This window comes from Peromyscus eremicus, unplaced genomic scaffold (genome assembly GCF_949786415.1).
Source record: "Peromyscus eremicus unplaced genomic scaffold, PerEre_H2_v1 PerEre#2#unplaced_83, whole genome shotgun sequence".
Classification (NCBI taxonomy): domain Eukaryota; kingdom Metazoa; phylum Chordata; class Mammalia; order Rodentia; family Cricetidae; genus Peromyscus; species Peromyscus eremicus.
Genome location: NW_026734323.1, coordinates 135,127 through 151,176, shown reverse-complemented (window position 1 = coordinate 151,176; position 16,050 = coordinate 135,127). Strand labels below are relative to the sequence as shown.

At 45.6% G+C, this 16,050-nt stretch overlaps 1 protein-coding gene across 9 annotated transcripts in view; it reads right to left on the bottom strand.

Moving 5' to 3' along the window:
* The window catches only part of LOC131901448 (disks large homolog 5-like), a 260,863-nt gene that overhangs the window by 112,392 nt on the left and 132,421 nt on the right, over positions 1–16,050 (bottom strand). For 3 of the 9 annotated variants that reach the window (XM_059252594.1, XM_059252597.1, XM_059252598.1), the window contains exons 2-3: positions 11,287–11,449; positions 9,854–10,001 (exon numbers count right to left, since the gene is read on the bottom strand). The exons of 3 other annotated variants lie outside the window; for them this stretch is intronic. In XM_059252594.1, the coding sequence (XP_059108577.1) occupies positions 9,854–10,001; positions 11,287–11,347 (209 nt within the window). In that variant the 5' untranslated portion in view covers positions 11,348–11,449. Of the gene's footprint in view, positions 1–8,606; positions 8,891–9,023; positions 10,002–11,286; positions 11,450–16,050 lie in introns of those variants that run through there. 3 more of the 9 variants (XM_059252596.1, XM_059252595.1, XR_009376567.1) reach the window with 2 other exon arrangements.

Sequence of the window (16,050 nt, the reverse complement as noted above, 5' to 3'; positions counted from 1 at the left end):
CCACTAGCTTGGTTCGGTTGTCTCTGTAGTTTTCCCCATCATGATCTTGATGCCCCTTGCTCAGGGAATCTCTTCCCTCTCTTCAACTGGACTCCTGGAGGTCAACCTGGTGCTGGACTGTGGATCTCTGCATCTGCTTCCATCAGTTACTGGATGAAGGCTCTATGATGACAATTAGGGTGTTTGCCAATCTGATTACTGAGGTAAGCCAGTTCAGGCACCCTCTCCACTATTGCTAGTAGTCTAAGCTGGGGTCATCCTTGTGGATTCCTGGGAACTTCCCTAGCACCCGATTTCTCACTATGCCCATGATATCTCCCTCTATCAAGGTATCTCTTTCATTGCTCCCCCACTCCATCCCTGTTCCAGCTTGACCATCCTGTTTCCCTATATTCTCATCTCCCATCCCCTATCCTTTATCATCTCCCCAACCCCAGTTTACTCATTGAGATATCCTCTGTTTCTCCTTCCCAAGGTGATCCATGCATTTCTCTGAGGGTCTCCCTGTTTCCTAGCTTCTCTGGAGTTGTGGGTTGTAGTCTGGTATTCCTTTGCCTTACATCTAGTATCCACTTATGAGTGAGTACATACCATGTTTGTCTTTCTGAGTCTAGGTTATCTCACTCAGGATGGTATTTTCTAGTTTTATCCACAGCCGTGTGGCAAAACACAGATGAATAGAAATAGGTTCATTTAAGTTGAAAGAGCTAACTAGCAAGAAGCCTGAGCCATAGATCAAACAGTTTGAATTAATATTAAGCCTTGGACAGGTTATTTGTGAACAGGTGGGCAGGAGAGAATAGTCCCTATACAGCAGAACTATAGTTCTGGTTTTCCTAATTTCTTTTTTATTTTAAACAGTTTATTGATTCTCTGTAGCTAGAGTTTTCCTACCTGGCCCACGGTCAGGGGAAATCTCTCTCACCTGCCAGTCCCACAGCCGCTCGGACCCAACCAAGTAAACACAGAGACTTACATTGCTTAAAAACTGTATGGCCGTACCAGGCTTCTTGCTAACTGTTCTTACAGCTTAAATTAATCCATTTCTATAATTCTATACCTTGCCATGTAGCTCATGGCTTACCGGCATCTTCACATGCTGTTTGTCATGGTGACGGCTAGCAGTGACTCCTTCTACCTTCCTGTTCTTTCTTTTCTCCTCTCGGTTAGTCCTGCCTATACTTCCTGCCTAGCCACTGGCCAATCAGATTTTATTTATTGACCAATCAGAACAAAACATTTGCCATACAGAACATCCCATAGCAATTCTCTGTTGGCTTTACATCATGCATCCCAATCCCACTTTCCCCCCAACTCATTCCCTCACACCTGAGCTCTGCCCTTGAAACCTCCCGCACAAGACAAAACAAAATTTAAAAGAAAAATTGAAAACCCAAAATTAGAAACAAACAAAAATCTTGAAGAGAAGGCTGTAGTGTGATCCAGTGAGTCCCTTTAGTCCATAGATCTTTTCTTGTGAGTGTTCCAGGCCTCTCTGGCTTCTCTACACTATAGATGGTGACCTTAACTTGTTGGATATCCTATTGATGCCTTGTGTCACAGAGTGTCACCTTGTGTCCTGCAACTTTGGATAGGCATGTCCCGGCCTTTCAAATGCTCCAGCAGTTCATAGATGAAGATGATGTTAGGGTGGGATAACTCAGCCCTGGTTCTGGTCTGGATGGTAACAGTTTGGTTAGCTCACCATCTCTCCTCACCTCACCACCCAGGCAAGCTCTCCAGCACTGTCCCAGCTAGCTCATCCATGCAGCCCGCAGAATGGAGAGAGGCCAGGTTTCCTGCTCTAACGCCCTCGTTTTTTGACTTACTCACCCTTGGATCACAAGACACAGCTCTGCTGTTTTGTCCAGGTGAGGTGCTGAGCCCACAATCCCAATTGCTGCAGTTGGTGAGAGGCTGCCCCAGCTCTCCTGTTCTTATTCCCCAGAGGCCAACTCTCCCACCAGCTGCAGGTAGCATGTGCTTAGGTGGGGCAGGTATCTTTCTCTCACCTTGAACAACACAAGGTGGAAGAAGGACGAGGACTCAATTCTTTTGCTCTCACAACCTCAGGGACAGCTCACTGGACCACCACCAACAAGGTACTCTCTAATGTGCTGCTCAGTCCGGGTACAGGACCCACTTACCCGACTGCTACAGTTGGTGAGGGGCAGGTCCAGCTCCCCCAGTGCTGCAGCCTGTGAAGGGTGAGGTTAATTCTGTGTTAACCTACCCTGTCTTTGGAGGTAACAGGAGCCACTGACATCAACATAGATCAAGGCTGTTGCAGGGCAATGGATACAGACAGTTCCTTTAAAAGCAAACTAGATCTGGAGGACACCAGAGCCCCTAGAGGCAGCATTGGCCACTCAGATCTGTATGGCCCCAGCAGAAGCACAGCCCTTGGACACTAACATGGACCTAGATGGAAGCCTAGACCTCTATCTCCCTCTGTGTGGTCTTTGTTGGCAACACAGGCCATGGACATGAATACAGATACTGGCTGTCTTTGCAATATCGACCCAGACACAGTCCTAGACTTCAGCCCAGACCTGGATGTGACCATGGGCCTGGTTGGCAATGTAGATCACTCAGATTGGATTGGAGCCAGCAGCACCATGTGCACAGGTAGTAGCCCAGATTCCAGGCATCTGCACTGTCTTTGATGGCCACAGGAGCCTGAGACATCAAACAGACCCTGGCTGCTCCAGGGCCATGGACCCAGACATACCCCTCAGCAACAGCCCTGGCCCAGATGTCATTATGGTCCTAGGTGGCAGCACAGGCTTCTAAGGCACACGTGCTCTTTTGGGGGGCATATCCTTTTGACAACAACATGGACATAGGTGGTGGCCCAGACTTCAGGTGTCTGCAAGGCCCTCACTGGTAAAAGGAGATATGGATATCAACACAGATCCCCACAGCTTCCTCAGGGCCATGGACAGGACATGGCCCTTGGCTGCAGCCCAGGAAAGGACATTATCATAGCCCCAGGTGGCAAGCATGCCATGGATTTATTTAATGCTCCCTTAATCAATGTTTTCATTTCCTGAGAAGTTTTAGAGCAATACTGTTATGTTTCTCATTAATTGGGTGCTCATGATAATTTCAGGAAATGTGTATACAGAATAGTATCTTTTAGGCAGAGCTAAATATATGTACACAGAGATACAGTAGCAATAGTTTTCCCAACATACAATGGATATCGACATCCTAAGCCCTGTGTAGACCTGGCTGACTGGGAACTCAATATATAGCAAAAGCAAGGCCCATAAGAGTGTTTTGATGTTACAGGAGTTTCTGGGGCTACTGGAGTGAGACAACACACCTGACCAAAGAAATTGGTTCTAAGACAGAAGAGTTCAAAATCACTTTATTATTAATAAAAATACAGTTATTTTACTAACTAGGGTCTTAAATAGATCAGTCAACATAAACAGTGAACAGCCTTAGCAAAATATCAAAACAACAAGAACAAACGAAAGAACAAATAAGTAGCAAAAGCCCAATCTATAACAAAGAAAACCCAAACAACCTAAGCAAAAAAAAACCCAACCAAAAACAAAAAAAAAAAAACCAACATCTCTACCCTTCATGTTGTAGTACCCCTCACAGTGGCCACTTGCTATTGAATGTCAGGGTTCTCAGTAATTCTTGGCTTAGATTTTCAGTGTCTCAAGCTCATTTTTGGTTTCTTTCTTTTCTTTGAGAAGACTAAGTCAGCAGACCCATAGATCTGTTGGGGCTGGATCACCTGGAAGAAAGCTGGTGTGCTCCTCACTGGTGAGTTCATAGCTCTGAAGGAGTGTCTCCTGAGGAGGAAGCCTTGATCTCAGAGTATAGAATGTCATTGTTTCAAGGCATCTGTGGCTTCTTTGGCCTCCTCAGTTCTCCCAAGATCTGCTATATGAGAAGGAAAGGCAATCAGACCCAGAAGCAGCCTGGCTGGGCCACAGGCCAGAAAAAATCAAGGCCTATTCACACTGGAAGCCAAGAACAAGAGTCCCCAGTCTCCCACCAACACCATGTTTTCTGGGGATGGGATGCAATGGTGGCTCACTTGCCTGTGAGACTTAGTGCTCCTGCTGCAGCAGCTCTGTCTGCAGGAGGCTCTCACCCTGAGCTGTGGCCTGTTCAAACTCAGACTGGAGATTTTCTGACCTGGAGGAGGAAGGCAGTTAGGGAACAGGCCTGGTGGGGACCTATCATGTCAGTTATTGAGCCTGAACCAGCTCTAGTCAGCTGGACAATCCAGCATGACCTTTCAGCTGAGGTCATTCCCTGTATTCCCCAAAGGAGAAGGGTCAGAGTATACCTGGGCCTTGATTCTTTCTCAGCTTTTAAAATCTGCTAGAAGATGAGCTGAGAAATACAGTGTGCTGGGCAAGAAAATACAGAACATTTCTCCAGTTGTCTAGGTATATTACTTTCAGAGAAAAATAACAATGTAGTAATGACTAAGTAACAGTTCAGGGAAGCTATACATGGCCCTGATTAGATACAGGTGAATGTGAGCAACCTTGGACATTGAATGTAGACCCTCTAGGAGAGCCTACAAAAGAAAAGCAGTGAAGGATCTGATTATTGGTAAAGAACAGAATCCTGCCTCAGTTCAACTCCTCAACTCCTAAATCTTCTTATAACAGAAAAACCTTTTCACAGGAAACAGATTCACACTGCAGAGAACCTGTAATCAGCAGGAGTGTGCTGCATGCAGATCTGCGCAAAGGTAGGACCTTCTCTCTAAAGATGATGTTCTGGAAGGAAAATAAAGTGGCAGGAGCACACACTGTCCTCCACAAATAAGCCTCCTCCTGCTAGGTTAAGGACTGCCATAGGGAGATTTGTGGGTAGACACAGGGGACACTGAGAAGGTTCCAGAGAGCCCAGAAGGGCATAAGGAACACACAACCACAGAAACACTAAAGATCAATCATAGTGTTTCATGGAGAAGTTCTTGTTGACCGGGCCAGTACAATATCCTGAGATGTTCTTTCCCTTGCTGTGGCTGGGAGCTATTCAGATGGTGGGAATCCCAAAAGGACAGAGATCAAGATACAGGTGACCTACATGATTCTAACCACTCCTCCCAGCCTGGGCTCCCACCTCATCTCAGAGACACTGAAGTGATGTTGCGGCTTTTCTGCCAAGTCCTCTTGCTGGGTGAACAGCTCCTTCTGCTTCAGCAGGTCCTTCAGTCTTTCATCCAGGCTCTCTTGCTCCTGTTCATTAGAAGACTGTGTTCTCAGTGGAGGCTTGCTCACTCACATGCACACACATAATCTCATGAACACACACGAGTACATGTGTGCACACATACAAGCACACTGTAATGCACTAACATGTTTAGCTTCACAGTAAATGCTAACATAAGGAGCAACCACCAGGGATACTAATGAAAAGAAGGTAAACCTGTTGGATGAGAGAAGAACACAGAGGGCATGAGAGATAGGCAGTTCAGTCATTGAAGTGTCTATCCTGTGACCTTGTGCACAGACAGGTGGCCCTCTGGAGTCCTTGCTCCTTAACTAACTCTGCTTAAGAAGTTCCCCAGGCTGTGCAGTACAGGAATGTTCCCCAGCAAAGGACTACTGGATGGTCGTAGACTACCCCACTGGTCTTGTTCACTGTTTCCCAGTTGCCCCCAAAGCGAGCAACTTCCTTCAAAAGGGGCTCCCTTTACCACAGGTTGCCTCACTTTGATCCAAATGCAAAGAGCTTAGGAAACTAGAAAGTCTTCATAACCAGGACCCAAAAGAAACAGTTCCTTCCTGTGAGGTGATTGTGCCAGGGATTAGTTTGAGTAACAAAAGGCTGAATAAGTCAGTGCCAAATGATTTTATGTATTATTTCATGCTGAACAATATTCCATGGAAGAGCCTGACCACATTGTGCTTTCTCAAACTTTGAATAATCAAAGTATGAATGAAGCATCATGAGGCTACTCTCAGGAATGTTGATAAACCCCTAATGTCCCCTAGCTTCTCTGTGGACACCTACTTCATGTTCTGGAATCACTGTGTCACCTGGGGATTGCAGTTTAACTTTCTGAAGACTTGTGTGTGTCTTCGCTCTGTGCTATACCATTTACACTACCAGCAATGTCTGAGGGTCCTCCTTTCTCCAAACCCTCCATGAGGCTGATTTTAACTCAGAGTAAACAACTTTGAAGAAAAGCAGTTACTGAGTGCTACAGACACAGCACATGGTGAGTGCTTTATACCCTCAGGAGCCTAAGCGGGGTGCACTGAGACAGCCCCCTTCTCACACCACAGCATGGCTAGGGGACTTCTGCTGGACTGAGATGTAGCTGGAAGCACACTGCAAGTCAGAATCTCTCAAGGACTAACATGCATTCCAAGCTCCAAGGCCAAAGTTAACTGAGCCAAGGTTAGACAAAGGGGTAAAGCAAGTGGTAGCAGGCAATGTGGATGAGAACAAAACAGGATATAGAGAAGACACAGCAAGCCACCTGACCATTGAGTGTGCAGTCACCATTCACCCAGAGCAGAGAAGAGAAACAAACTGTCAGCCAGGCTATCCTGCCTCTCAGACACCTTGATATGCCACAGTGGCCTCCTCCTAAACTTCATGTACCACATTCCTTTTTTTTTGCTCCAAGGATTTCTGGGCAGATAAATATTTTTGCCTCTACAAATACCTGAAAACCATTGAGTTACAGTAGTTTTTGTGTCCTTGTTCTAGTGATCTACGTGGACATGCAGAAAGATGGGCAGCAGCATGCAATATTTGATGGATGCCAAGTGAGGGGGCACAGTGCTTTTTCAAAAAAGTTGGTTCCATCATCATTAAAGATGAGTAAGTGAACATACAAATATGCAGAAACACACACACACACACACACACACACACACACACACACACACAAAAGAGGTTAAACTCCACACATAGAAACAGGCTTGCACCTATAAGCACCTGTACTCACAAACAAACACAAATACCCTATACATACAGGAAACATGGACACGCGCACATAAACACACACACATAACAGTCACCCACACATGGTCACATACACACACATGAACACTTCTGGGCAAGCAATAGACAGTATTCACATACAAACACACACGTAGAAGTTCACACACACATACACACAAAGAGGCACAGGAAAGCACACCACTCCACATACCACACCCCAACACACACACACACACACACACACACACACACACACACACACACACACATAAATACTTCCTGAACCTAGAATGGTCAGTGAGAGGACTGCTGCCTTGCATCACCTTTTCTGATGCATGTGGAGGTCGTGGGTCCTCTATGCTGTCTACAAGGCTCTTAGACTCAGCAAGGCTCTGCTACTCCGGCCTGCACTTACTTTTCCTTGAATGAACTTTATCCATCACAAAACCCCTGACCCCACAGGTTCCAAGTTCACCCATCACAGTGTCTTCACTAAACTTATCCTGGCTCCTCCACAGATGACCTTGATAGTCCAAGAGAAAGAAAGTGACCCATGGTCAACACCAGGAATTTTCAAAAGATAACAGTGCATACGATATGAATTCAGCCCAATGTCAGTCAGGAGGAGGCCAGTGAGATCACCTGAAGTGCTTTTCAGGAATGCAGCACTCTGCACAACTATGAAAGGGAATTTGTTCTGAGACACAGCCATGCACATGATATAGTCAGCAACATAATGTCAGCAAGGAGATGCACTGTGGGATTCTCTGTTGAGAAGTAAGAGACAAACCAGACATTTCCTATGGTGTTAGCTCTGGGCAGTGAAAGGAAAGAAGCCTACTGTTTATTTTGTAAATAGATTTATTGTTTCATTTTTGTTATTTATTAGAAAACACATTAGTATCAAAACAATAAAAGCAAATAAGCAGAAGAGAAAGCAAATATGTCCTTCCTCTTTCTGAGCAATTGAAACTTCTAAAATTGGATGACAAAAAAACAAGACAGAAGTTCTACTTTGGAGGTCTGGAGATCCAAAGAGTGCTGACCAGCCTGATTAGCCCAAAGAGAAAATTTCAGGTTCAGTGAAAGACCTGGGACCAAGGGAACAAGAGAGGGAGCAACAGATGACAACACGGAATTTCATTATGTAGTCTCTGAACACACCCACTAATGTACACATTTATACACACCTGCATAGGTCACACACAGAGCACAGAAATCAGAAGTTAACAGAAAAAAGTGAAGAGTGCATCTTGCTGAATAAACAGTTGGATTTAAAATATGCACATCAGGTGTTTCAACTGAGACCCAAAACACTGCTATACATCCCTTGGGGCCTAGAAAATTCCTAGCAGAGCACACAGCTTAGTCAGACTATGTTGAGGGTTTGGAGAAAATATTTTCTTGAGCTTCAAATGTGTCACTCTAACCCTCAGCCTGTCAAAGTCCTCCCACATCTTTGGTCATCCAGTCATCTCCAGACTGGAAGCTCCAGGATGGGAGAACAGTCAAGTATCATGCCCAGAAAAAGGACTGAGAAGGGGCTACTCAGACATCTGTCACATGAACCAAGAGCTTGGCAAAATGAAGAGAACACATTGGGATGCAGGAAGAAGGGAGAAGAACCCATGCCTCCCAAATCGTTGACAATGAGAACCACTCACTTGGCACTGGCACTGGGCTCTAGTCCTTGAAGGCTGCTTCCTCCCTGTGATCTCACATGACCCTTGCAAAGCAAATGAGCCACAGGCCACTGACATCATCAATGAAAGCATTGTGCTGTTCTCTAAGTAGCTCCCTGCATAGCAGCCCTCTGATCATAATGACATGTAGGTGTGTGATATGTGACTGACCCAGCTCTCTCAATGTACTGCAGCTTCTGGCAGAGCAGGAGGGTTTGCTTGCCAATTATCCAGATTCTTGAAAGAGGCTAACTCTCCAGAAAGACCTGGGAATGAGCACAGAAATCAACACTTGGATGGTATGTAGCTGGGAGTTTGGATGGATGGGTGGATGGTTATTTGGGTGTCTCTATGTTTGTGGTTGGAAGGTGGGCGCCTGCCCCTGCTGCCTCAGCTTACCTGCTGCTGCTCAGCAGAAGGGTCACAGATCATCTCATGGGCCTCCTTCAAGAGCCTCTTCAGCTCCTCACAGGACTCTTGCATTTCAATCTGCTCCTTCCACAGCAGTCCGTTCTTCAGTCTCAACACATGTACACTCTCCTTCCGCTGAGTCCAATCTCAGAGGACCTGGTTGTGGAGGTAACTGAACAAGCGCCAAAACATGGTGAGCCCCAGCCAGCCTCCTTTTCCCAAGTACCACCAGGGCTGAAAAGTCCCAGACTCCCAGACAGCCCAAGAATGGAGCTCTCAGTAGCCAAGCCAGCATCACTTAGATGCAGGCCAAATCTAGAAACTAACCAAATTCCAAAAAGATTCAAAGTACTTCTGAAAACCCTGATGCCAAAAGGGTTCCTGTCCCCCTGAGAACAGGGTGCAGCCCACTCCTGTATTTAACTGTCCATGATACTGGGAAAGCATCAGCAGGTAGAGGGCAAACACTCTCGGAAGGAGGGAAGAAGTCCCAACCAGAATCAATTCTCTCTATGGCTACCAAGGAAAGCAGCTCTGTGAAGCCCTGGTTAGAGCCCCAGAGGTACTAGGATACCTGACACTCCCTTCATGGTACAAAACATTTTTCTATCAAGGGTCTCCTGAGGATGGCAGCACAATGCTTGGAGGGACTCAGTGTCTTTTCACACTTAGCAAAACTGAGTCCAAGAGGCACAAGGCCAAGGACCACATGTCAGACTGCTTGCTAAGAGGCAGACAGGCAAGAATCAGAGCCCTCACTTTGGGTGAAAGAGAAAGATGGTAGAATCAGTCCCTCCCAAAATAAATCAGGCACATACCTGTAGGATACATTCTCCTCAATCAGCTGTTTGACCTTGTTCACACCATCACTGATTTCCATGGGCAATTTCTGCAAGTCCGACATCACCTGCTTATGCTCCTTTTTCAGCATCCCAAAAGAATTCAGCCTGTGGTAGGGCCTGGCCCCTGGAGGAAAGGACCTTATGAACACAGGCCACAAGGATCATATGGAATCTGGCTATGTTCTGGACTCCTCAGCCTCATGGATGCCACAGCCTGACACTTACACACTGGGACCTCCTGGTGCTAAATAAACTTCCTATCATGTCCTCAGGCCAGAAGAAAAGGTTGTCCAAGGGACTTATCCAGGACTGCACGAGCTCCCTCAGTAAAACTGGAGCTATAGATTACCTCTCCAAGAAGATCCCGGGAGTCTGTGTCACATATCTGGTGCCACGGAAAACCTATGGTGACATTTTTCCTGTCTTTACAACAGGGATTATCATGCCTGGCTGCCTATTGCTACATAGAGGACCAGAGAATACATTGAGTATTTCCAGGGAGGAGTCCCAAATTCAGGAAGGCTTTATAAACTCCACAGGGGATTCCAATGTTCCACCAAAGTGAGAACAGTGGCCAAGACCTGAGCTTCTCAAAGTGGAGCTCTCTAGTGTCATCAATGGCATCCCCTGGAAAATATGATAATGGCAAATCCTCAGGCCCTGCCACAGACCCTAGACACCTGGAGTGCACACACACAACCTCATGCCCTCTAACACACACACACACACACACACACACACACACACACACACATGCACACACTCACACTACATATACTCAGAATGCACATGAAGTACAGAGAGTTTGCACTGTCTCAGAATATAAGGAGGAGCCAAGAAAACTATCAGGCTATTACTTCCTACACACACACACACACACACACACACACACACACACACACACACCCACCACATACAATCAGGTTACCCATGAAATGCAGGTAGGTGGAATTGCCTCAGAGTATGAGGAGGATGACAAGGGAGAAGCAGTGATAAGCATCAGGCCTCCAGCCACAAACTGAGATGGATGAATGGGACCAGACCTGTCCAGCTGCTGGTCACAATCATCTGCTGGTCAAGTACAAAGACTCACCACAAACTCACAGAACCTAGCATCTCCCACAAGCCAATACCTGTCAAGGCCTCTTGAAATGCATGTTGAGAGCTCACACGCTACTGTCCCTATCCTTAGACTGTGATTCAGGCCACAGGCTCTGCTTTTCATTTGGATGAATAAGAAGAGCCTGTGTCCCCATCTCACATGTACCCAGGTTCCAAATTCTATGCACTCAGGAAAATAATTTTAGCCACCAGGACACCCTGCAGGTTCAGCCTCCTGTTCCTCAAGAAAGCTTAGCTACACACTGTGACATTAAGATGGTCAGCAGAGAAGTGCACATAATGACTACCTGTTCTGCAAATCCTTGTCTGTATAACTGGCCAGGATTCCATGCAGTTCAATTTGCTCATATGTTATACTCTGTAGGTGAAGGGTGAGTTTCTCCAACTTTGTCATCTGCTGCTCCTGCTCAGTGGATGTGGAGGTTTGGGTTGATGTCTTCCCAGTAGTCCCTGCAGGAAGATAAAGCAAAGTGAACTTGTACACCTGAATGGCATAGGGCCAGGAGAATCTATGATAGTCCCAAGAGGAAGCCCCGGGAAGAGGAAAAGCTAGGGACCCACTGAGGGCCCCAAAGAGTAGGGCAGCTATCCTCAAATTGGTTCCATGAGCCATGTATCTGTCCTCAACCACCATGGCTAGGCGTGTGTCTCCCTCTCTAATGCAGTCCACCAGCCCTTGAAGACATAAGATAGCCCAACTATGTAGATTTGGAGGACAATGTAACCTCATATCTGATGTGGTGCAGGAAAGTCCTATTGTCCCTAGAGCTTAGCAGTACTAAGTCCTCATCACCTGTGTCCAGGTGCATGGCTAAGAGAGTTTCCCTCTCTTCTCATTGGCATTAGATTCCCATGGAAACTGATGGAATCCACTAGGATGACGTGCAGCAACACCCTACCCAGAGAAGGACACCTAATTAGTTACCACTTTGCTCCTGCTATCCCTCCTTTCCACTCAAAATGAGATTAAGGATCCTCCAGAAAAGTCACTGCAGGCTTGGCTCTCCCAAACTAACCATCAGAAATTGTTGACTCTGGCCCCGCTTTTAGGGCACTCAGAGAAGCAGAATAAGCCCATTGCTTCCCAGAAGTTCCCAGATGCTAAGCCCCAGTACTGGAAGGCCCAGATCAAGCTCCACCTCCTCCATGAAGCTCCCAACTTCTTTTCATGACTCACTGTTCCCTCTGCAGAACCATTTATTTCTCCATGTTTTACACTGAGACTGAAGCCCAGCTTCCTTCTGCCTCTCTCAGGTCCCCCCATGTTCTCCATTCTCTCTCCCAAGCAGCCTTCTCAGTCTTGTTGACATGTCTATGGGCAGTGAAAGAATACCCCACAGTCACCTGGTGTTCCCACAACATTGGGAACATTCAAGGGAATGCCAAGAACTCCCCAGAGTATAATAGCTTGTCATGAGAAGGAACTATTGGGTTCAGCAGCAGTAGCCCTCACCAACCTACAAACTACATCTTCTGCAATTTACTGGAAGCCATACTGCCCTTCCCAGGAGCCTTCTAAAAAACGTATGGGAAGACCTTCATCACCTCCTCATTACAAACCCAGGGATCTCTCTTTGCTTCACTAGAAATTTATTCACTATTTCATATTCAGGAAGTTGAAAACTCACTTCCAAACACATTCCAGGAAATGGCTCATCCAACACGTTAAACCTCTAGTCAATAAAAAAAAAAGGTTTCTAGGTAATTAAGTAAGGATGGTGGGGAGAGGAAAGTTCAGTCCCCTGAAGGCAACAAGCACCTTGTGGAGGATGCACAAGGCTGTTAGTGTGGTGGGAGATTGGAGGTGTCTTGTCTTATCAGAACAAAGATAAGTCCCATAGTTGATGAAAATTATTTCTAACTTCAGGAGAATTCATTCCAGCCATTGTAGATACCAAAAGTGTGATTAAGTAGTGACATGTCTGGCTGGAGATATAAGAACCAGAGTTCCCCAGGGGAACTATGTCATATTAACCATCATGAACTCTTGATCTGGGTCTGCTCGTTAGGAAACCAGAGAAGCTGGATAGGCCTATTGCTTCTCAGAAGCTGCCAGTTCCTGATTGACCCTGGAAGGCTCAAGCCCATCACATCCAGAAAGCTCCCCAGACCCTTTCCTGAACTCACGGCCTCTTCCCCAGGACCATTGATTTCTCCATTCTTTCCAGTGAGACCTAGAGCCAGCTTCCTTCTGCCTTGCTCTGGTATCTCCACAAAGTCCATTCTCTTTCTCAAGTAGATGCCTAAGTCTTGACAACATGTCTATAGGAAAACTGTATAGACACTGAACGAATATCCTAAAGGCACTTGGTGTTGCTACAACACTATTGACATCACAGGGGATTCCAAGAGCTTTGCTCTCCAGGATACAATAGAATTTCCAGAGAAGGGACTCCTGATGTCACAAGGAACAGCCTTTGCCTCCTGGCTAATAAATTCTCCCTGAACTGAACAGAAGCTGAGATTTCTTTTCCAGGAGTCTCTCCTGTGATACAGGTGAAGCCATTCAGTACCTCCTCCTTCTAAAGCTGGGAATTTTTCTCTGCTTCCCTAGAATCTTTTCACTACTTTACCCATGGAGAGTTGAACACTCACTTTATAAGTATTGCCCAAGAACGGACGTTCCTCTCCTTAACAACCATACTCAATAATATGAGAAATAAAGTATGTCAAGGAATTAGATTAGGATGTTTTGGAGGAGCAGGGTTGAGTTCTCTGAAGTGAGCAAGCACCTGAGGAATGCTAAGGTTAAGAGAAGATGGTCATGGAGAATTTGTAAGTAAGCTGAGACGGTTATGAGACCCAAACTCTTCTAGAATGTCCTCTCTTTGTGCCTGGTGTATTATCAGGCCTCTAGAGTAACAGAAGTTATAAAAATGATTCTCTGTATTAAAAGGGGATTTGTTAGAATAGCTTACAGCCTGTGCTCTAGCTAATCGAACAATGGCTGGAAATGAATGGGAAGTCCAAGAATCTAGTAGTTTCTCAGTTCTTAGAATGAGTTTCTCAGCTGTCTGCAATATTATGCTGTAATCTTAAAGAAGTAGGCTCTAATATCAGTGAAGGAATGGATGTGCTAACAAGGAGAGAGCAAGCAGGGAAAGAGTAAAAGCTTCCTTTTTCCATGTCCTTATATAGGCTTCCAGCAGAAGGAATGGTTCAGATTACATCTGGATTAAAGATCTGAATTAGAGGTGTGACTTCATTCCTCAAAGTTCCACAGTAAAGTAGTTCAAATTAAGCAGAAATAGACGACAGGTTATATTTTCAGGTTATATTATTTTCAGGTTCCCTCTATTTTCAGGTTATATTATTCCCAGATATCATCATGTTGACATCTAAAAATAGACATCAAAGGCTTAGTCCTATCTACTAACATTCTTGAGCAAATGGCTCCATCAGACATTGAAAAGAAGGAGTGGCAATAATCACCAAGTATATGGGAATGAGCTGTAGATCTCATGGTCATGATGAATCTCAGTGGCTGTGCTATGGCCATGCATGGCTAAAATAGAATGAAATACCAGTCTGTGGTTTCTTGAGAAAGAGGGGAGCAGCTAGAAACCCAGTACTTTAAGAATCTGGTCTTCCTCTATAACTGAAGATTTGAAATTCAAATAATTATGTTTTGTTTGATAGTAACTCTGGTTTTAAAAAAAAGTATCCTTAGGTAAAAAATGGGTGCTCTTTAAAGAAAAAGAAGAAAGGCCTAAAACAACAGCACATTGGATCTGTCATAAAGAGGAAGGTGTCTCAGACCATGTGAATTTTGACTTGAACTTCTCCAGACCATGTATTGCTTACTCCATACATCCTGTGATGGGAAAAAAACTCCTTCCTAAAACAGGAAGGACTGTGATGACTACTGTGTGGTCTTCATTGTCATCAACAGCTAGATGCCGCCTACTGCTTTCAAAGCAAAAAGGGTCCATTTAGATTTGAAATTTCTCTAGAGTCATACAAGTGGGACTTCAGGCAACAGCACCAGGACACAAATCCTACTCCAGAGTTGACACCACCATGATGAGCATGGGCACTGCAGTGTGTGTCACCAAGAATACTGGCATGCGACAATGTGCCTGGTGTTGCTTCAGAAACTTGCAACATGTATAATTCAGAAAATGGGATGGAGCCTTCCCCCAAATCAAGCACAATTGACTCCTCCATTTCTTTAGAATATAATCTCTGGCATGCAGATGACTGATTCAGGCTTGTTTTGGGACCTAGCCTCTGTAGTAAGGGGCAGGGGCTCTGATGGGAACTTTTCCACCACAACACTTCAAGGATGGTCAAAGCTGCTGACAGCCAACATCTACTCCAAATGTCCCTGCTACAGTATCAAGCACCATGGCTGGGTATGTGTCTCCCTCCCTAATGCAGTCCCCTGACTCTGGAAGGCATAAGCTACCCCAGCCATGTAGATTTGAAGGACAGTGTGAGCTCATATGTAAGTAAGTACTGTTGTGCCTAGAACTTAGCAGCACCAAGTTCTGATCATACTTCCCCAGGACCAAAGCATCTGAATGTCTGAGGTTGTGGTAGATGGCCAGGGGAGTTTCCCTCCCTTCTTCTTTTTTCAGGCTTTTTTTCAGATTTATTAATTTATTATGTATACAGTATTCTGCCTGCATGTGTCCCCGCAGGCCAGAAGAGAGCACCAGTTCTCATTACAAGTGGTTGTGAGCCACCATGTGGTTGCTGGGAATAGAACTCGGGACCTCTAGAAGAGCAGTCAGTGCTCTTAAGCACTGAGCCATCTCTCCAGCCCATAAGAAATCTCTCTCTCTCTCTCTCTCTCTCTCTCTCTCTCTCTCTCTCTCTCTCTCTCTCTTTCTCTCTCTCTCTTTGGTTTTTCAAGACAGGGTTTCTCTGTGTAGCTTTGCACCTTTCCTGGAACTCACTTGGTAGCCCAGCCTGGCCTCCAACTCACAGAGATCCACCTGGCTCTGCCTCCGGAGTGCTGGGATTAAAGGCGTGCGCCACCACCGCCTAGCATTTTCCCTCCCCTCTTATTGGTGTCAGATTCCCATGGAAACTGTAGGAATCCACTA